This window comes from Lethenteron reissneri, chromosome 5 (genome assembly GCF_015708825.2).
Source record: "Lethenteron reissneri isolate LAM-NWPU_2019-01 chromosome 5, ASM1570882v1, whole genome shotgun sequence".
Taxonomy (NCBI): domain Eukaryota; kingdom Metazoa; phylum Chordata; class Hyperoartia; order Petromyzontiformes; family Petromyzontidae; genus Lethenteron; species Lethenteron reissneri.
The window spans coordinates 10624915-10646889 of NC_083783.1; the positions used below are offsets into that span (position 1 = coordinate 10624915).

Consider the following 21975-nt stretch of genomic DNA (forward strand, 5'->3'; position numbering starts at 1 on the left):
AGGGAGAGATTATGCAAAGCATGGAAAGGGGAGAGAGGGATAGAGGAGAGATAGGAGATTGAGAATAGATAAAAATGGGAGAGATGGGAGAGAGACCGTGGAGGGATAAATGATGCAAATTCGAGAGACAGAGATGGGAGAGAGAGCAGAGAGTGGTGATATAGGAGAGAGAAGAGCGCGTGGAAAGAGATAGTAGATGTAAGAGAGAGAAAGAGGAGTGGGGGAAAGGAAGGGAGGCAGAAGATGATGCAAGGAGGAGGGGGAGAGAGGAGAGCGAGATTGGCGATACAGGGAAAGGTTGGAAGAGAAGACGAGAGAGCCACAGAGAGAGAGAGAGAGCAGGGGAGGAGGAGGGGCAGAAGACGATGTAAGGAGGAGGGGGAGAGAGGAGAGGAAGAGATTGGAGATAAAGGATGAAAATGGGGTGACTATGCAGAGAACGAGGATAGGAGGGAGGGATGATGCAAAGAGGAGGGAGAGAGCGAGACGAGGGAGAGAGGGCGGGGGGGAGCTGCTGTAGAGGCGGGGTTGAGAGAACGCAGGGGAAACCCGGAGAGAGAGGAGAGAGAGCAGGCTGTGGCTCTACGCAAATCCTGGCATGACTTACACCCGAGACGCGACTACACAAGCCGGCGCGGCTGCGTGTAGCGACAGAATAATCGTGAGTCGATCGTCCACACACATCGTACACACATGTACACACAGTCTGCAGCAGAACACACAGCCACGCACACACGTAGTATGTGACCACATAGGTGCATAGATATGCATGCATCCGGTACATACACATGCACTGCATATCAATATACCGGTTGTTCGGCTGCGCGTGTGTAAATGATCCATTAATACGACCGTGCACGCATACACAATTATATACATAGATGTACACGCACAGATAAAGACAAAGATCCCCCGTACAGCCTGCACAGACTGTTGGGGCTGTTAGCGAGCACCTATGGCGCACGATGTTGGAGCTGGGTGGCCAGCACCACGCCCGGCCGCCTTTGTCTCCCCAGTGGTGATGGGGGTTTTTTACACACCGCGCCAGGCACTCGTTTGAGGCCGAGGCGACTTAGTGGGAGGCCCTGGGCCGGCTTCAGATAATCGTCACCGGGTGTTGGTGACCCTGAGCAGGAATCGAACTCGGGTGGCCGGGGAGGGGGGGTTCCTTTCTTAGCGCATCGCGCTAACCGCCGCGCCACCGCTCCCCCACGGCTACAGACACAGACACAACCGGTACAAGACACATGCACTGCATATCAATAACTACGAACAGCTGAAGGTACGTACACATACGCCGCCGCTGCCTGCTGCAGATACGTGTGAATGGAAATACACAAAACGTGCAGCGCATCGACACAATGACACGCGCGCATTGCGCACAGCGTGCACATGCACACACACACAATTACACACACACAATTACACACATACAGTTACACACATACACAATTATACACATACAGTTACACACACACACACAATTACACACACACAATCACACACACACAGTTACACACATACACAATTATACACATACAGTTACACACACAATTACACACACACAATTACACACACACACAATTACACACACATACAATCACACACACACAATTACACACACACACACAATCACACACACATACAATCACACACAATCACACACACACAATTACACACACACAATTACACACATGCAGTTACACACATACACAATTACACACACAATTACACACATGCAGTTACACACACAGTTACACACACTGTTGTATACTGCGGTGTATTCATAATACATCGGACTTGCATAGCGCTCTTCATCCGTGGACCATACATATGCAGAAGCACATATATTCACAATGCCGTACACACATTGTGCATGTGCACACATGCGGTACACACGAAATGGTATAGTCACTATAGTGTATCGATACACGCAGAAGCACATATACACAATGACACACACGTACAATGGCACTGTGTCTGTGTGTACAACTAAAGCACACACACACACACACATGTCACTACACACACGAACACACGTGTGGAGTGAGCACGAGGCACTATTGCTTGGGAGGCCTTCATCCAGCAGTGGATTGAACATGGCCGATGCTGATATATGCAATGGAATACACTCCTCTGCACACGCACGCACAATGATACGTACACGTACATAAACGCAGTATACCACAATCATAGAGCCCATTGCTTTAACACGGATTTCACCGGCGTTATAAATCGATGCACATAGACACACGGGGAAATGCGTATGGACATGCGTTGTTTAGTGACACACACAGACAAAGATTCCCCGTGTAGCCTTACCACACTGCTGGGGCAAGTGCTGTTAGCGAGCACCTATGAAGGCCGGCACGGCACACGAGGGGGTGGGTGGCCAACACCACGGCCGGCCGCCTTTGTCTCCCCGGTGGCGATGTTTATGCACCGCACCAGATTGTAATTTAAGGCTGAGTCGGCCTAGGGGAGGCCCAGGGACCGGTTCAAATAATCGCCACTGGTGTTGAATCGAACTCGGGTCGCCGGGTTTGTATCGCTGTGCGTTAGCCGCTACACGACCGTGTCCCGAGAATGACACACACGTACAATCATACCCTTGATATCGTAATGAGCCTAAACCGAATGCTTAATACACACACACATTGTTCACATACATTACGCACTGCACGAATACACCTGTGCACGTTGCGTATAACAGCCCTGCGCGCATGATCTGAATGATCGCTTCAGCCGACCTCGCCAGCATTTTAAACACGTAACCTAAATGCACAAGTTATTGACACGCGTGATACGTCGTGACACACAGACACAGCGAGTGGGTCCGCTGGCTATGTGAACACGTAATGCCGCCGCTTGCACACGCGGAATAGGATCGTGAATATACGTCGAGGATGCGAGCCGTGTGTTTGGCGTGTGTGTGCGAGTCTGTGTCTGCGTGGGTGAGTCTGTGTGTATGCGAGTCTGTGTGTGTGTGCGAGTCTGTGTCTCGTGTGTGCGAGTCTGTGTGTGTGCGAGTCTGTGTGTGTGTGCGAGTCTGTGTCTCGTGTGTGCGAGTCTGTGTGTGTGTGTCTGTGTGTGTGTGCGAGTCTGTGTGTGTGCGAGTCTGTGTGTGCGTGCGAGTCTGTGTGTGTGTGTCTGTGTGTGTGTGCGAGTCTGTGTGTGTGCGAGTCTGTGTGTGTGCGAATCTGTGTGTGCGTGCGAGTCTGTGTGTGCGAGTCTGTGTGTGTGCGAGTCTGTGTGTGCGTGCGAGTCTGTGTGTGTGCGAGTCTGTGTGTGCGAGTCTGTGTGTGTGCGAGTCTGTGTGTGTGCGAGTCTGTGTGTGTGCGAGTCTGTGTGTGTGCGAGTCTGTGTGTGCGTGCGAGTCTGTGTGTGTGTGTGTGTGTGTGTGTGTGTGCGAGTCTGTGTGTGCGTGCGAGTCTGTGTGCGTGCGAGTCTGTGTGTGTGTGTCTGTGTGTGTGTGCGAGTCTGTGTGTGTGCGAGTCTGTGTGTGTGCGAGTCTGTGTGTGTGCGAGTCTGTGTGTGTGTGCGAGTCTGTGTGTGTGCGAGTCTGTGTGTGCGTGCGAGTCTGTGTGTGTGTGTCTGTGTGTGTGTGCGAGTCTGTGTGTGTGCGAATCTGTGTGTGCGTGCGAGTCTGTGTGTGTGTGCGAGTCTGTGTGTGTGCGAGTCTGTGTGTGCGTGCGAGTCTGTGTGTGTGTGTCTGTGTGTGTGTGCGAGTCTGTGTGTGTGCGAATCTGTGTGTGCGTGCGAGTCTGTGTGTGTGTGCGAGTCTGTGTGTGTGTGCGAGTCTGTGTGTGTGTGTGTGGCGTGTGTGTGCGAGTCTGTGTGTGTGTGCGAGTCTGTGTGTGTGTCTGTGTGTGTGTGTGGCGTGTGTGTGTGCGAGTATGTGTCTCGTGTGTGTCTGTGGGCAGCGGTAGTGTAGTGATTAGTGCGCTGTGCTACAAACCCGTTCAATTCCCGCTGACGGTCAACAGCGGTGACGATTTTCTGAATCGGCCCTGGGCGTCCCCTAGGTCGACTCAAATGAGTACCTGGTGCGCCGTGTAAACATCTCCACTGGGGAGACAAAGGCAGCTGGGAGTGGAGCTGGCCACCCACCCATTCGTTGCCGTGCCGGCCTTCATAGGTGTTTGTTAACAGCACTTGCCCCAACAGTTTGTAAAGGCTACACGGGGGGTCTTTGTCTTTGTGTGTGAGTCTGCGGGGCGCGGTGGCGTATCGGTTAGCGCGCTGCTCTACGGCCAACAGTGACGACTATATGGACCTACCCTAGGTCGACTCAGCCTCAAATGAGTACCTGGTGCGCTGTGTAAACGTCGCCACTGGGGAGACAAAGGCGGTCGAGCGTGGTACTTACCCCGGCCTTCATGAGTGCTGGCTAACAACACTTTCCCCCAAGAGTCTCTGTAGGTGTGTGGGGTGGGCGGGATCTTTGTCTTTGCGCGTGATTCTGTGCCTGGGGAGCGGTGGCTCTCCCGTCAGTGCACTGCGCTATGCGACCCCAATAACAGTGATGGGTCCAGGGCCCTCGCCTAGGTCGCCTCAGCCTTCAATTGAGCGCGTGTAATCAGCACGAGAGATACAAAGGCGGCCGAGCGTGGTTGCTGGCCATCTACCCCCGTGACGTCTATGCCTTAAATAGGTGCTCGCGAACAGCACTTTCCCCAGCAGTCTGTCGAAGGCATTGTGGGGGATCTTTGTCTTTATGTGCGTCTGTCTGTACATAATGTTTGTATGTGTGTGTGTATATTTGGAAATGCATGTACGTCTGAGTGATTTATATATAAATCGTTGTTCCCTTTATGTGATTCGCGACAAATTAAACGTTTTATTTTGTCGCACTCCATCGCCAATATCCTGCCTGCCCCATTTATCATCTCACCCTCTCTACTTTCATCATTGAATCACGGACATCATCACAATTCCTGATGTCACACGTTTTGATCATTTTATCATCGTAATCATCTCCTTGTTGAATGAACATTTTTGATCAATGAACATTTTCATCCTTTTATTCATTGTGGTTGACCTGGTGTCTCTTTTTTCATAATCTCCACCATCACCATGATTCCCACGCTACCACCAATCATCAACGTCAATCACCACCACCACCACCAACACCACCACTAATACCACCGCCAATACCATCACCAATATCACCACCAATACCACCAAACATAATCAATAACCGCCATTACAACCATTACTGGAAATAAACAATCTGCACCATCACCAATCGATCACCACCAACACCACCACCACCATCGTCACCAACCATCATTACGACGACATATACCAATATTTCCACCACGACAATCATGATTATGCAATCGACAAAATCACCACCATTACCACTACCACCACCACCCCCATCATCATACCCACCACAAACATCAATACCACCACTATGACTATGACTATGCAATAATCATCATCAATTATCATTATAAATGATCATTATCAATTATTATTACCAACCTCCAATACCACAACTGCCACCGTGGACATTAAATCCCATTTGTCATATTCATTATCAATTATCATCGACCCCCACCAATCACTGTTATCAATCATCGTTATCATAATTAATCTCCACAATCAACCATTATCAAACTCTACTGCCATCACCAATCGCTATCAATTATAATCATCCACCTCCAACACAAATAATCATCATCATCATCAATCTCCACCACCATTCATAATCATTTTCAAACCTCCACTCCCATTACTAATCATAATCGTCTTTATAACACCACCACATCAATGTCTGCTCAACCATTATCCTTATCACCATCAACAAAACCACCACAAACATCAACACCACCACAACTTCCATCATGACCATGTAATCACCACTATTATCAACTGCCATTATTACCTCCACAACCAATCATTATCCTCTACTTCAACCATCAATCATAATCAACCACCTCCATCAATCACCACCATCATCAACCACCTTTGTGACCATTATCATGAATGCCCCCTCCACTATCAATCAACAACCAACTCCACTTCCACCACCAATCATCTTCATCCACCTCCACCACTTCCATCAACCATCAATCACCATTATCATCAACGCCACCTCCGCCATCGATCATCATCATCGTAAACCTCTACTTCCTCCATCAACGGTCATCACCATCCGCCTCCACCGTCATCGGCGCGTGAAGGTGGTCTCGGCGCTACAAAGCGTCCCCATGTCAGCGCCGGAGAGGCGAGGACACGGGCGGGCGGAGGAGGAGGTCCACCCGACGTCCGGGTCCGCAGCAGGAGCCTCCCCGCGCTCCCCGTAGGGATATGCTGCGCCAGACCCTGCGCTGCACCCTCAAGACATGCTTCAATCGCCTGGGCTTCTTCGTGAGCCGGCACCCGGTCTTCTTCGCCAGCGCCCCTCTCCTGCTCTCGGTCCTGCTCGGCGCCAGCCTGAGTCGCTACGAGGTGGAGGGCAGCATGGAGTCGCTGTTCGCTCCGCAGCACAGCCTCGCCAAGCACGAGCGCCGCCTCGTCGACAGCCTCTTCCCCATCAACGGCTCGCGGCACATGCTGTTCACCGACCTGCACTCGCCGGGCCGCTACGGCCGCCTCGTGGTGACCTCGCGGAGCGGCCGCGACGTGCTGGACGCGCCCGCCGTCGACGCGATCCTGCGGGCGCACGCCGGCGTGCTCGGCATGCGCGTGAGCGCCCTCGGCTTCAACTACACCTACGCGCACATCTGCACGCTGGACGCGTCGAGCCGCTGCCTGCAGGATGCGCTCGTCGACGTGCTCGAGCAGATGCGGCGCTCCACGTCGGGCAACCGCAGCGTGGCGGGCTTCAGGCCCACGTACCCGACGACGCGCCTGGGCTCGGGCCGCGAGGTCTTCCTGGGCCACCGGCTGGGTAACGTGTCGCTAAGCGACAAGGGAGTCGTGCGCTCCTCCAAGGCGCTGCAGATCACCTACTACCTGAGCACGCGCGACCGCGCCGACGAGCTCGTGGCCGACTCGTGGGAGGAGGCCTTCTGCAGGACTTTGGACAAGATGCAGGAGAGCGGCGGCACCGACGCCACCGCCGGCGGCGGCGGCGGCCGCGGCCGCGGTGGCACAGCTGGCGGCAGCGAAGACGCCGGGCCCGACCTTCAGTTTCACGCTTTCACGTCGTCGTCCCTGAGGCAGGATTTCCAGATGAGCAGCGTGGCGAGCAGACCTTTCCTCATAGCCAGCGCGGCCGCCGTCACCATCGCCGCCGCGGTGTGCTGCTCCATGCGAGACCCCGTGCGCACGAGGCCCTGGCTCGGCGTGCTGGGAGTAGTCACCATCTTCCTGTCGACGCTCACCACGGCCGGCATCATCAACCTCACGGAGGGGAAGTACAACTCCACGCTGCTGGGCCTGCCTTTCATCGTGATCGGTAAAACGGGGGGCGCGGGGACGGACAGACGGAGGCGGACGGACGAGCATGCACGTGTGCCGCTGTCGCGCATGCGGCCGTCGCCGGCGGTTTGCCTGCGGCGGTCGAGGGGAGATGTCAGTCGACCGTGCAACGTCGTGACGGTCACCGCCACAAACGTCGCTACAACTACCTCCGCCGCCATCACCATACCACCAATCATCATCGCTGTCACAATGATCTAATATGATCATTCATCAAGCTTTTAGGCAAAAGTAAGTCACCGTAATCAACGTCAATCACCACCGCCACTGATGCCACCACCAACTCCACTACCCCATCACTACCACCACAACCATTACCACAACAATCACCAATCGCCATCATCAACGTCAATGGCCGCCACGGCCACAACACCACCAATCACAAATCGTCATCGCTGTCAGAGAATGATAAAATGTGATCGTTCGTCAACCTTTTTAGGCCGCCGTCACGTTTAATCACTCATTCAATCATCGTCGGGCTTCCGCGTTCACCATCGCCACAGTCGTCCTCATCCTTTTGTCAGCCATCATATGTAATCCAGCGTCATAATCCACTACCAACGCCTCCACAACCGCCACCAATCACCACAGGTGCCCTATCACAAACCTGTAAACAACTTAGCAGTGCCTTATTACAGACCAATTCAGACATTATTGGTCACCCCGTGCCCTTATAAATCTCAACCTTCATCCTGCAAAGTCCCATCACGAGGGAGAAACACAAATAAATAGACCACAAAATGTTTTGCTCATATTGAACCGGCTGTACGCCGTATGGACCTGAAAACTAAATTACCCTGTACAAGAATACGGTGTAAAGCGTATGGGTTTACGCTATGTTATCACGCAATTGCTCATGAGGTAGCCATCATCGTGCTAAACTATGAACTAAACAAATGTTTTTGTTTATTACACATTTTTATTGAACTTGTCGTGTTGTCTGTTTACATTCTTTGGAATATTTGACGTTCAATATCGTCGGATCTACAAAGCCAAACGAGCTGACATTTTCTACGCAGACTCGTCGCCTCACGTGACAATTCAAGATTTCATTTTAAAACAAAAACCGGCCCAGGTCCCGCCCATCGTGGTGCTATTCGTGTTTTTAACTACATTTTACTAATTAATTATCGTGTTTTAACTACATTTTACTAATTAATTATCGTGTTTTAACTACATTTTACTAATTAATGATCGTGTTTTAACTACATTTTACTAATTAATGATCGTGCTTTTAACTACATTTTACTACTTAATGATCGTGTTTTTAACTATACATTTAATGATCGTAAATTCCACACCCCCCCCCCCCCCCCATTTAAAAAAAAATCACAAATATTCGCGCCTAACCCACGACGGTCCAATCACAGCGCCTGTTACTTGCCAGCCGATGACCAATGAGAGGCGCGCTTCTATCGCCGCTCGTCATGGCGCCGGAGTGGCCGCTGTGGCTGCCCGCCTCTTAACGAGAGACAAACAATTACAACAATAAACATTATTAGGTAATAAACAAACTAGATTTTCAGTGCATGCACTTTTATTTGCACTCAAAAGTAGAAAATACATTATTTTTACCCCGGAATTAATTTAATTTGATGTGCTCAATAAAAGTGGGTGGCTTCCTTTCGATATGTTTACATTTCTTTATGCAAGCCACCCACTTTTATTCAGCATAGCCAATTCTACTTTTGAGTGCAAATAAAAGTGTGTGCATTGAAAAGCTTTTTTGTTACTTTTTACCAGGTCAGGCCCAGTGTGCTACACAGCTCTTCTTCAGAAGTGGCCTGACCACAAATGATAGCTCAACGTAGTGGCTTATCATGCGGAAATGTATAGCAGCCAAATACTCTAAATACGTGTTTCTAAATGTGGAGGGAAAAACCAGAGGACACGGAGAAAAATGCACGCGACCACAGGGAGAACGTGCAAACTCCACATATGCAAGCATCAACGGTCGGGATGGAACCCACGATCTCCTGTATACCAGGCAAAGCAGTTAACATCTCGCCACGTGGTGCCCTCTAATCGAGTAACTGTCAATCGTACCGTTAAAAAAAAGCATCGTCCAGCCTGCGTCGTCATCACTATCAGCGTCACGATGTGCAATCGTCATCCAGCATCAACATTCAGCCCCAAAGAGGAGCACACAGGTCATGTTTTTGGGCAAGGCCCGAAACAGGAGGAGATTTTTGGCTGTCGCCTGATGACGCTGGTTGTTGTAATTTCCGGTAAAACATTACGGTACTTGAATGATAAATGTCGTCGTGGGTTTACTCTCCAACACACCGGTGTGCTGATCCGAGTAACTAATTGGAAAATGTTGTTTACGTGACAAACCTCACTAATTGTCCGGTGGTGGTGGGTTTAACGACACTTATATTTATGCGATTTAACCCAAAAAAAACATCTGTTACGTATAATTGTATAATCACCCAGCATCCATTATCATGATCATCCTATTCATGACCAGCGATTGTTAGCTTTATAATTATCATCAGAGGATGCAGAGTGAGCATCATTCTGTCAACCATGACCTCTTTGGCATCAATACGGAGAGCACCGCCTTGTTGGAAGTGAACTGTGGCTATCTGACGATTTAATCTGCCTTCGTCACAGGAATGTGGAATTTCCATCACTAGCTCAGAGCCTTCGGCGGAGATGAGTTCCACCCCCACACAGTTTGGCCTGACCACCGTAATATCCTAATAAAATTGTGGACAGCGCTTTGACCAATTCCCAATGTCACCCTGTTGTGTTGCTGTGAACAACGAGGCATTATGGTGCAGAGTGTAATTGCATTAGGCTCAGCAATAACAGCAACCCCCAAGGTATAAACTTTAATGGCTTTAGCCCATCATAGGCATGTGCACGTACAGCCCTTTGTCAATCCGCTGCTGAATGACAGCCTCCCGGCGCCATGCAGGTCCGGGAGGGTAGTTTAACCATGCTTCACCACACTGGTCAGTGCGGGTTAGTGTGAACTCGGGGAGCATATGGCAGTACGGATTTCGCCCCCTACTGCCCATCATGTAGCCCCACCGCAACTTGTAACGCCTGCTATGCATGGTGTTCGCCCATCCGAAGCACTGGCCAGCCTCAACCCTTTGCTGAGCATTGTGACGAGGTTTTGAGCACCGCCAGTGATTTGGTCATCGATGTCCCTCTGTGCTTCAAACAGGCGTGGCGCGTGGTGCTCAACTCCATTGGTGATCCTGAGCCAGTGATGGGATATTCCATATTTCTATGACCAGGGCCGGTCTATAAGACATTCCACTGTTGTCTTATACCATCGAGTGATGCTCATTTGATCGGACCCAGGGAAATGATGGGGATGATGATGCATAATAGAATATTTACCCAGGGAAGCCTCGGTGAGTCGCAAGATGGATTTTCTGGAGGGTCCTGCTACCAGATGTTTGACCAGTTCCTTTTCATAATACAGTCAGTCCTCGACTGACGAACAACCGACATATGAACACCCACACTTAATGTCCATGAAATATATTTTTTTACGTTTCCTTAAAACACTAATGGAACCGTAGCACGAATTTGTTCGACTAAGCAATCCTCCGCAAGATGTAAATGAGTAAGCCTCGTACTGGAAGTGAGTGTTTGTGTGTGTGGGCATTGAAATACAGTAGATTACTGTGTTCCGACTTACGCACGGTTCGACTTACGAACGGGTTTCAGGAACGAATTGTGTTTGTAAGTCGAGTACAGCCCGTACGTATATATTTAACATTTTGTGTCAAAGGAAACGCAGAAGGAAAAAAGCTCCACACGTCTGAGCGCATAACAAACTTACGAGCCAGATAACCTCCGTGAACCCTACTTGCTGTACTCCCTCCCGTGGCCACCGCCTTATTGTGCTGTCGTAACGTGGCGTCACGTGCGCAGCGTCTCTCATGGTTTTGTCATCTCCCGATGCTACTGATCCCACATTCATTAGTCCGACAATGAAACGAAATATCTAAGACCGAAACAGGAGGAGGATGTGTTCATAATTCCGGCTGTTGCCCCATGAGGCTGGTTATAATCACCGGCGAAACATCAAAGTACTTGAATTGTAAATGTTGTGGGGTTTACTCTCCAACACGCAACCGGTTAGTGCTGAACTAGTAACTAATTTGGCACGTTTTGTTGACATGACAAACATTACTAATTGGCTGTGTCGGGTGGTGGCGGGTTTCACGACACATTTATATTTATGCAATCTAACCCAAAAAAATCCTAAGAATTGTTCAAGGCCCATAGCGCTGTGTGTTTGTGGTCATAGTGTGGGGAGCGGAAGTGTCGTGGTTAGTGCGCTGCACTATGAACCCGGCTGAGTTCGATTCCCGCTCACGGCCAACACCAGGTAACGATTATCTGAACCGGTCATGGGCCTGCCCTAGGTCGACTCAGCCTCAAATGAGTAGCTGGTGCGGTGTGTAAACATCACCACTGGGGAGGCAAAGGCGGTCGGGCTTGGTGCTGGCCACCCACCCCCTCGTGTGCCGTGCCGGCCTTCATAGGTGCTGCTCGCTAACAGCACTTGCCCCAACAGTCTGTTAAGGCTATACGGGGATCTTTGTTTTATAGTGCAGGAGCACTGGGAAGAGAGTGAAGAAGAGACCAATGTCTCTTAGTTTCCATTGTGGAGCTACAACATTGTGGAGATCCACGCAAATGTGTGCCGGGCGTCCATAAAGTTATACTAATACTGTATAGTTAAACATAAAAACACGACTAGGATGCCTCGTGTAACCTGAACAGACTGTAGAGGCAAGTGCTGTTAGCGAGCACCTATGAAAGTTGACATGGCACACGAACGGGGTGGGTGGCCAACACTACGCCCGGCCGCCTTTGTCTCCCACGTGGCGATGTTTACTACACACTGCATCAGGTACTCATTTGAGGCTGAGTCGACCTAGGGCAGGCCCATGACCAGTTCAGATAATCGTCACCTGGTGTTGGTCGTGAGCGGGAATCGAACTCAGCCGGGTTCATAGTGCAGTGCGCTAACCGTGACACCACCGCTCCCCGCTACACGACATTTACACAAAGCACTAATACACACGCACACACCTAACCGATTATAAGATAGTTCTCAACCTTTTCTTCAAAAAACGTTGTAAGAAGTGTGTCCTATATGACAATCCAGAAATTACGGTAATAATCATCATCATACAGCATTGGCCTTTAATTATATCAAAGCTGGTCCCACTGATTGCCAATTTACTTATTGTCCTTGTTGGGATGTTGGTCCAATTCCACGCATGGAGTGTTTTCCACATGAGAGGAAAGCGGAGTTCCCGGAGAAGACTTGAACGTACGGGGGAGTAACGCTCACAGCTCGGCACAGATAGAATCAGCAATCCTCTCTGTGCACTGCCATCTGCTGGCCACCTCACAGCCCAATCCTACAGCACCTGGTACACCACTCCCCAGGCGAGTTGGTGACGCATCTACAGTCCCGTTTTGCCGATCCGCTGGCGAACGAGGGCTTTCCAACGCCGTGCGGGCTTGTGGAGGTGACCATACTTCACCGTGCCGGTCGGTGTGGGCGTGGGCCGGAGGACAAACGATGCGCGAGCGTAGAAGTACAGTACAACGATGTGGTTTTTTGCCTTGCTGCTCTCTGCTGCCAACAGGCGCTAAGGCGAACGGGCGTGTGCGTTGGCGGCCACGTGTCCACGTGGCCTCCCGGCACAAACACCGCTGAGCCTCGGAGTTCTGCCGAAGGGCCGGGGCTGTTCCGGGTGATTTGGTGGCGGGTGACATTGGAAAGATAGAGATGGGACCAAATCCATTGAGGATCGTAGTGCTAATGCAATTATAATGATGATGACGGTGGTGATAATATTTATTCTGATAAAATGCCGCTGGCTAATGTTAAAGAGCGCTGAAGGTGTTGATGTATTTTAGATGAAGGTGGCTCGGCGGGAGAATGGAGTGCTTCACAGTGGGAAGGTTGCGAATTCAAATCCTAGCTGTAGGGAATTTAACTCAGACCATCATACTTCCCTCAATGGTCGGTAAAACGAGTACCGCTTTGCAAGGGAAGTCAATAGTGCGTTTTTTAATTTTCCTATGGATAGACTCGCCCCCCGCCATAGCAACGTGGAATGCCCACCACTGGCTCCGGCAGTGCTGTGGAAGGGAGCTGACGCCTCCACGATTTACCTGAACGGCAGAAGGCGACCAGCACAAAGGCGATGCACGATCAGAGCAGTTCTAGCTCGGGGTGAGCAGCTACATCACAAGACCTGTGTGTGGTTAATGCAGGACTTGATTCGTTGCAAAAGATTTCTATTTGGTGTTTGAACATCTTTACACCTCCTGTTTTATTACCATGAAGGGAAAACCCCTCGTCTTATTCTTACTTTGATGCTGGCAAAAAGGTCCCATGACAGTTTGACCAATGCCACGCACGCGCGTATGTGTGCGTGCGTGTGTGCGTGCGTGTGTGTGTGCGTGCGTGCGTGTGTGTGCGTGCGTGTGTGTCTGTGCGTGTGTGTTTGTGCGTGCGAGTACGCTCATGCACGCCTTCCTCCTGTCTCTCAGCGCGTCTCCCTGCTTACTTGGGCACCGTTAAAATGTTGTCTCGTGCACGTTGTTACCGCCCCTGCGTTTGTTTGAATCTCATCACAGCGGGCAGCGCACGCCGAATTATTAATCGAATTAGTGAAAGGTCACCGCAGCCAAGATTTAAAGAACATCGCAGGGCGCAGCGTTGTACAATGCCGCCCTCTTCCCTGCGCTACATTCTTGTTGTGTACGGCGTGCTCCCTATGGGAGGTCTCGATGTAATCAAGCCTGACCTTTGAATACATTGACCAGTCCATCAAAGCCAGGATTAAGCCAAATCGGTGGACATCGTTTAACGTAGCGCTGGGGCCACCCGATCAGTTATCACCAAATAATTTGACGAGCGAATTCATCGATTACTGCAGCGAGCATTGGCTTTAATACGACTCAGCTGATCGGATAACACGAAAAACTGTTTGGTGGGGAAAAATATATCTCACCCACGTTTCAATCGTGTGCCGCTGGACGGGAGGTGACGGGCAGGACTTGGTCATGTCGTCGGCATCACCCAGCCGCGTCGTCGCGTTGGGCGTGGCTTGCTGGGGGGTTTCCCGCCTTCAGGTGTACAGGGGGTCGTGGGTTCAATCCCGACCCTGACACCTGCTGTATGTTTGGAGTTTGCGTGTCTCTCTCTCATCACCACGGTGGCTATGAGATGTAAACGACCTCGCCTGGTATACAGGAGGTCATGGATTCAATCCCGACCCTGACACTTGCTGTATGTTTGGAGTTTGCGTGTCTCTCTCTCATCATCACGGTGGCTAGGAGATGTTAACGACCTCGCCTGGTATACAGGAGGTCGTGGGTTCGATCCCAACCCTTTTCTCCAGGTCTTGTGGTTTTCCCCTCCACATTTAGAATCAACACGCGTTTAGGATATTTGGCTGCTATACATTTCCACGTGATAAGCCGCTTCATTTGGGCTATCGTTTGTGGCCAGGTCGCTTCTGAAAAAGAGCTACATAGCTCAGTGGGGCCTTACCTGGTAAAATAAAAATATTTTTTAGGTTTGTTTTTTAACGGCAGCGAGTAATGGACCACAAACGAAGGCGTCTCTTACAACATTCACTCGGTTGTCTGGCTCAGTCGACGAGTCGCGAGTGGGGCCAGCAGCGTGTGCAGCGCAGTGGCAACACTCGCACCGCACGGCAAGGGGAGCCCAGGTTGGATTCCCGTCCACGGCGAGTTTGTTTACGAGCCTCTGTTCTGCTGCTCGGGAGCGCTCGTGAGTGGCGGGGTGAGTCACCCCAGGTCCGGGTCAGTTTCCTCTCCGTGCTTCGGATTGCTGCCAAAGCCAACGCACAATGTATCATCCCAATGTAGCGGGACCCTTCCGAAAAAAAGTACCGTCTTTGAGCTCAGTGTGACTTTCCTGGGTATATAAGTGATTATTAGTACCATCATCATCATCATTATAGATCTTTATACAAACACCCCTGATTGGACAGAGCCCCACGATGCGTGTTCACGGCGCCAAGTGAATCCACCCTCCTGCCAGCCGTCGTGGGAAAAAAACCCACCGACTCTCAACACCTCCGCCGTGCTTCCTGTACCCTCCTCCAATCAGCCAGAGCGATGGGATCAATCACGAATGACGACGCGTTAACTCCTTGGCGCGTGTTGTGTTCCGTGTGCTCGGTGCGGACACGTTCGGCCTCGGGTCGTGCGTTACGAGCAGCTACGGTTGCCGTGAAGCTGCGAGGGCTCTCGGAAAGTATTCTCGGGACGCTGAGCGAATGTTCTACTGGGCACTTGCCAATTGAACGATGTATTATTCATCTTCTTGGTTCTTTCGGTAAAGTCACGTAGAAGGGAAATAAAAAAATAAAAAATAAAACATAATAAAATACAATGTCTTTTCGACAGACCTGTTCTTCACCTGAGGACGGCTGCTTGCGTTGTGGCCGAAACGTCGTGATAATTGTATTTTATTATGTTTCATTTTATTATTTTATTATTTCCCTTCTACGTGACTTTACCGAAAGAACCAAGAAGATGAGTCCCTGCAGTCACGAAAGCTTCAAATCGAGATGTATTATTCATTCAAGTAAATGTCTTACACCCCGCGACACATTTCGTCGGCGCTTACCAGGACGGATTTTTCTTTGGGGGGGGGGGGGGTGGGGGGGGGTGCATCTGCCAGGCACCTCCGATGAACACGGCGAGCTACGTACAGACCACCGAGATGCCGGTGAGAATCCCTCGTAGAGCCATCCCTGTCTTCTCGAACCCTCTCGGACGATCCTCTCCCCTCGGCCAGGCAATCCCTTAATCCTTCCCAAAGGGGCCTCGAGCCCAGGTGCTTTGCGAGCCGGTGTCCCGCGCTGCTTTCAGGATCACCGGAAAGAACTTCACCGCTCGTCAGTCAGGACACAGACGATCCCCCTCCCCCCCCTCCGTGCCGTTCCGTGGTTGATCCAGCCCCCCCCCCTCTCCGTTGGTGGCGCATTGGGCAGCACGGCAGCCGACAGACGGCCAGCAGCCCCCACCACCGACCCACGCACCCACCCACTCCGTCTAGCGGAGACCCCTTCTGCCAGCAGCGGCGTCCGCGAGAAATTGCAGGGCCCCGCTTTTACCTTTGCCATCAGCAGAGATGTCGACTATGCTTCATGCTTTCTCCGTTTGTCTTCGCGCCTTGATTCCTCGAACGCAATTAAAATCCACGCCGTATATATATCTCGCGGTGTTGCCGCTTGAGCGGCCTTGACGAGAGTGCGTCCTTGCGTGACACCCCCCTTTTGATTTGTATTTTGTCATTATTCGTGCCATCTCAAGCCTTAGCCCCGTTCGCCTCTTTTATAAATGGGTTTTGATAATTTCTATCTCGTATGTTTCTCGTGATAAAGCCCTGGTTTATGAGCGCTTGGACGGCCGCATCAGTTGCTCGCTGCATCAAAAGTATTTTCGTGGCCGATAAAGGGCAGCCGTAATGGTGATCGATGTTCATCAGTCCTTTCTCAGATCTGATGGATAGTATCGCACGGTCATTTTCTTTCCGATATTAGGAAGCCAATGGAGCTATGCATTTTTTAATCTAAACTGAAAACTCATTTCTTTAAAACTGCTTTTTGTCTTTATCTGTTTATCCTTCCCCTGCATCTCCGATTAGCATGGCTGGCTACGTACGGTGCGAAAGAAGTTCAACATACTTCCATTGGTAGAGAAACCTCTCCTAAATCCGTCTTGCTACATACATGGAAATCCCACTGGTACAGCAATGGAAAGCTTCACAGTAGAAATCAAGGCAATGTTTAATATACTCAAAACATCACTCACACATACAAAGACAAAAGCCCCCTTAGATAGCCTTTCACAATGATTGAGGCAAGTGCTGTTCGCAAGCAGCACCAACGAAGGCCGGCACGGCACATGAGAGGGTGGGTGGCCAGCACCACGCCCGGCCGCCGTTGTCTCCCCAATTGAAGGCTGAGTCGACCTAGTGGAGGCCCAGGACTGGTTCAGATATTCGTCACTGCTGTTGACCGCGAGCCAGAATCGAACTAGGGTTCATAGCGGAGCGCGCTAATGACTGCGCCACTACTCTCCGCACAATTGCTACGCACAGACAACAACCGCCATTCGCCACTAAGTGGCGGTTACATCACCACGGCGCTTGTGCCAGGCTATGTGCACTTTAAGGGCACGTGAAGTGTCGTACGCCTGCTGCAGGTCACGGGACAGATCCAGGTGCCAGGGATTAACTGTCCGAGATGAGTGGCTGATGCACCAGCTGTGCCCCCTACTGCGCCAACTCGCTGCGTTTCAGCCACCCGGCGCTCCGCTCGTCGTTGTGAGCGTCGCTCCTCTGCCCCTCCGTTGCTGCTGGAGGGCGACTGCCTCCAACTGTCCAGTAGCAGCGTCCTTCACGAGCCTCCTCCACAGACACACACAGACACACACGCGCAGGCACGTACGCAGTTCGAACGGAGGCACACGGTGCGTTTAATTAGCAGTCACATGCGGCGGTGCACTTTTCATTTCATGAATGAAGGGGCTGTGGCCTCACCTGTGCTGAATAACAATTAACAACAGCATCTGTACCTCCTGCACATCGCATTCCAGTGTCGGCGTTGCACTCCGTGAGTCAGGATGCTGCTGCTGCTGCTGCAGCGGCGGTATATCGGTCAGCAGCAACAGCGCTGGGCTTGCTTATCCAGAGGTCACGCCGGTTTAATTCCATCCCCCGGCGGTAGCGGTTGAAATGACGGTGGTGAGTTTCTGAAATCCAGCAACATCATTTCTCGTGTAGGTTGTGCCTGGTGGGATCAAGTGTGGATATTCCTACCTCTTCCAAAAACGCCTGGTCAACGCGGGAAAAGTAGGCCAAGGCCCACCGAATGTTCTCTGGTTCGCTGCGAGACAGCAGTGGGTGGCACGTGACGAGTGGAAGCCGCAGTAATAGCGGCATGTATCCTGGATGTGGTATGCCGGGTATGCGGATATATATGGTCACTGATTGACTGCAGTAATCACGTGAACACACAATAACCCAATTCTTAATTTCAAACGATCACGCTGTGTACAATTTGATAATTTCTGTAAAGGGCCTTGGTAAAGGCGCTACATAAATCTCATTAAGACAAGACAACCACAGCCGGAGCGAGTGAGAGCGAGAGGTATCACTGAATGTGGTGTGCCGGCACATTCCAGGCAGATGCAGCGGGGCAGTGAGCTCGCAAAACATCTCCCGGTTGAGCCTCCCGGAAAACTCGACAGCCTGAGACGGTGGGAAGCGTGCGAGGCCCCAAGTCGGCGTAGTTCCCGGTTACTCGTCGTGTTCGCTTTGTTCAGTTAAAACAAAAGAATCCCCCCTTTGTTATTGTACGCCACGTGAGCCATTTGGCATTGGACCCAGCGAGGACCTCGCATCTGGCTCCAATTCCAAACGTCTTGCATGGCGGAGCCTACACAGACTGAGAGTGAGTGGGTTACGGCAGATGCAACTCTCTCATTAAATCATGGGGGGGGGGGGGGGGGCTTGTGCTCAACCGAACCACGTGCTCGTCAGGAGAACCAACTGACGGATCATCTCACGAGATGCCCTGCAGCATCACACTGCAGCACCACAAGATTTGCCAATACCAACACCAGAAGCGGCGGTCTGGGCCGAATATTGGGGAGAGACCGCATAGGTTGGACAGGAGACACGACCGAGAATATTGTTCGTCGCAAAAGAACGCGGTGATTTTCGACTGGCTCCGTTGTTCTGTGAACGTGTGAAGGAAGCAACGTACCGATCGGTACTCGCCGCTTGATTCGCGATCCACGCGTCGACGATTGTAGTGGCGATGCTCTGTCTGTACGCTGTGACATCCGTGACCGTCGCAGGACGCCCATGATGATTAAAAAAAATCGATCCTAACGGCTTCACTTGGGGGCTCTCTCACTCTGATGAAGTAAATAAAATCTTTCTATAATAGAGGCTTTTTTGGGTTAGACCGCGTAAATATATAAATGTGTCGTTAAACCCACCACCACCCGACACAGCCAACTAGTAAGGGTTGTCACGTAAACAGAACGTGGCCAATTTGTCACTAGTACAGCACTAGTGTATAGTGTCGTGTATAGTGTAGTGTATAGTGTAGTGTATAGTGTAGTATACTAGTACAGCACACCGGTGTGTTGGAGAGCCAAGCCACAACATTTACAATCTGAGAACGACGTTTCGTCAGTAATTACAACCAGCTTCATCAGGCGATAGCCAGATTTGTGTCGGGTTTTAACGACACATTTATACATATACACGATCTAACCCAACAAAAAACCTCTATTGTGGATGATATTGGTCGCGGAAGCCTACGTGTTAAACCAAAATCATTTCTGCCTCAACCGAGGCTACCCGGGCCAGGAATTGAACTCGCAACATTCCCTTCAAAAATTGCAAATTGAATTTCGTCGGGCGACCGAAAATTGCACGAACGCGCGGCGCTCAAGTGGGAAGTGAATGGCGGGCGCCACGCGGCGTGTGGGCCGTTGATGGCCGCTGGCAGATTTGAGATGAAATTGGATTACGGGACACGTCCAGAGCCACTCTTGTTCATGCCGGGGTAAACTGTGGACGTTTACGTGATTCCCCGGCCTCGAGTCTCCTCCGAAATTATTAGCCGCAGACGGTCTCCCGGTTTTGAGTGTTTTACCGACTTATAGCGCGTTGTGCATACGTGATCGGGGGGGTGGGGGGGAGTGGGGGAGGCAAAGGTGAAGCCCTGCAATGTCTGGGCTTGTGCCTCTGCTGGCGGAAGCGCCTCCACTCGAGGGAGCTCTAGAGAACCCCTCACTCACCCTCTCTCTCGAGGCTATTTTAGGCCTACTCTTCCACGCTGGCCGGACGTCTTGGAAGATGTGCAGAGTAACCCACACACGTGTTTTTGTTCCACCACACGCCGCCTTGAAGTTCGGTTCAGGCAACCCCCACGATGAGCGTGGCGTGGGGAGGGAGGCCGTCATTGAGCAGTGGCATTACGGGCATTACGATCCGGCTCTTGGTTTACTGAGGTGCGTCCTTCCCTCCAAGTTCGGTCCCAGTGGGCTGCCTCCCTGTCCCCGCTGCTGCTGCTGCTGCTGTAACCCGTAGGCCGCTCAAACGCGTCTTGGAAGTAGCTCTATAGCGTCTACTTCTGTGGGCCGTGCTCTCGCAACACGAGGGGGGGCGCTTTGCTCCGTGAGCACCTCACGAACGCCTCCTATTTGCCGTGCCGTCAACGCGATGCCGGCGGCGCGCAATTGGGATTCAATTAAATTGGGGCGAACGTTTGGGTAAGAAAATGAACCAACGTCCAGATCGTTAGTTTCTCAGTCCGCTTGTCCTGGTAAGGGTCGCGGCGGCAGCAGCGTGTTGAGTAGAGCGGTCCACACCTCACTCTCCCTGGCGACAGACTCCAGCACTACACTACGATACACTACTACACACTACTATACACTACACGATACACTACTACACTACACTATACACTACACTACTATACAATACTATATACACGACACTATACACTACACTGCTATACGCAGACTGTAGCTCTTTACGGGGCAATTCCCAGGCATTGCCAGGCCAGCCGAGCGACATCGTCTCGGCAGCGTGCCCTGGTCCAGCCCCGTGCTCAAATGATGATTTATGATATTTCGTCGCCCCCCCCCCCCCCCCCGAGACTCTTCATCTGTGGCAGAGGAGCCCTCCGAGAGATTCACTGCGCGTCCTTTCGTGGAATGTATTTAGAGAGGCGACATAGCCCCAACGCGAATGCATCATTCTACTCTTGAAGTCTTCTTGAGCCGTGTTCTTCGTCAACGCCATTCTGACAGACGATGCCGTCACGTCCTTTGTTGGGCCAAAGTTGTGGCGTCGTCGTCATCGTCCTCCTAGCGGTCATGTAACCACACGCGTTGACCCCCACGCACGCCCTTCCACCGGGTCAACAACTACTATACAATACCCCTTTGTCTATCCACTGCTAGATGAACAACGCCACCTCCTACGCCGTGTCGGTCACGGGAGGTGGGAGGCGTTTGACCAGTGCCGGATGAAGCTAGTACGGGGCTACTACACGTGTTGTAGCTACTACACGTGTTGTAGCTACTACATGTGTTGTAGCCACTACACGTGCAGCTACTACACGTGTAGTAGCCACTACACGTGCAGCTACTACACGTGTACACACGTGTACACGTGTAGTAGCCACTAGGGTGGTGGTGGTGGTGGTGTTGACGAGTGTGGTGGTGGTGGTGTTGACGAGTGTGGTGGTGGTGTTGACGAGTGTGGTGGTGGTGTTGACGAGTGTGGTGGTGGTGGTGTTGACGAGTGTGGTGGTGGTGGTGGTGTTGACGAGGGTGGTGGTGGTGGTGTTGACGAGTGTGGTGGTGGTGTTGACGAGGGTGGTGGTGGTGGTGTTGACGAGTGTGGTGGTGGTGGTGTTGACGAGTGTGGTGGTGGTGGTGTTGACGAGTGTGGTGGTGGTGTTGACGAGGGTGGTG

At 51.4% G+C, this 21975-nt stretch overlaps 1 protein-coding gene across 1 annotated transcript in view; it reads left to right on the plus strand.

Annotated features, from left to right (window-relative positions):
* The first annotated feature begins 527 nt into the window (after positions 1-527).
* The window catches only part of LOC133352913 (patched domain-containing protein 1-like), a 65407-nt gene continuing 43959 nt past the window's right edge, over positions 528-21975 (plus strand). The window contains exons 1-2 of the mRNA XM_061568921.1: positions 528-661; positions 6192-7411. Of these exons, the coding sequence (XP_061424905.1) occupies positions 6319-7411 (1093 nt within the window). The 5' untranslated portion in view covers positions 528-661; positions 6192-6318. The remainder of the gene's footprint in view (positions 662-6191; positions 7412-21975) is intronic.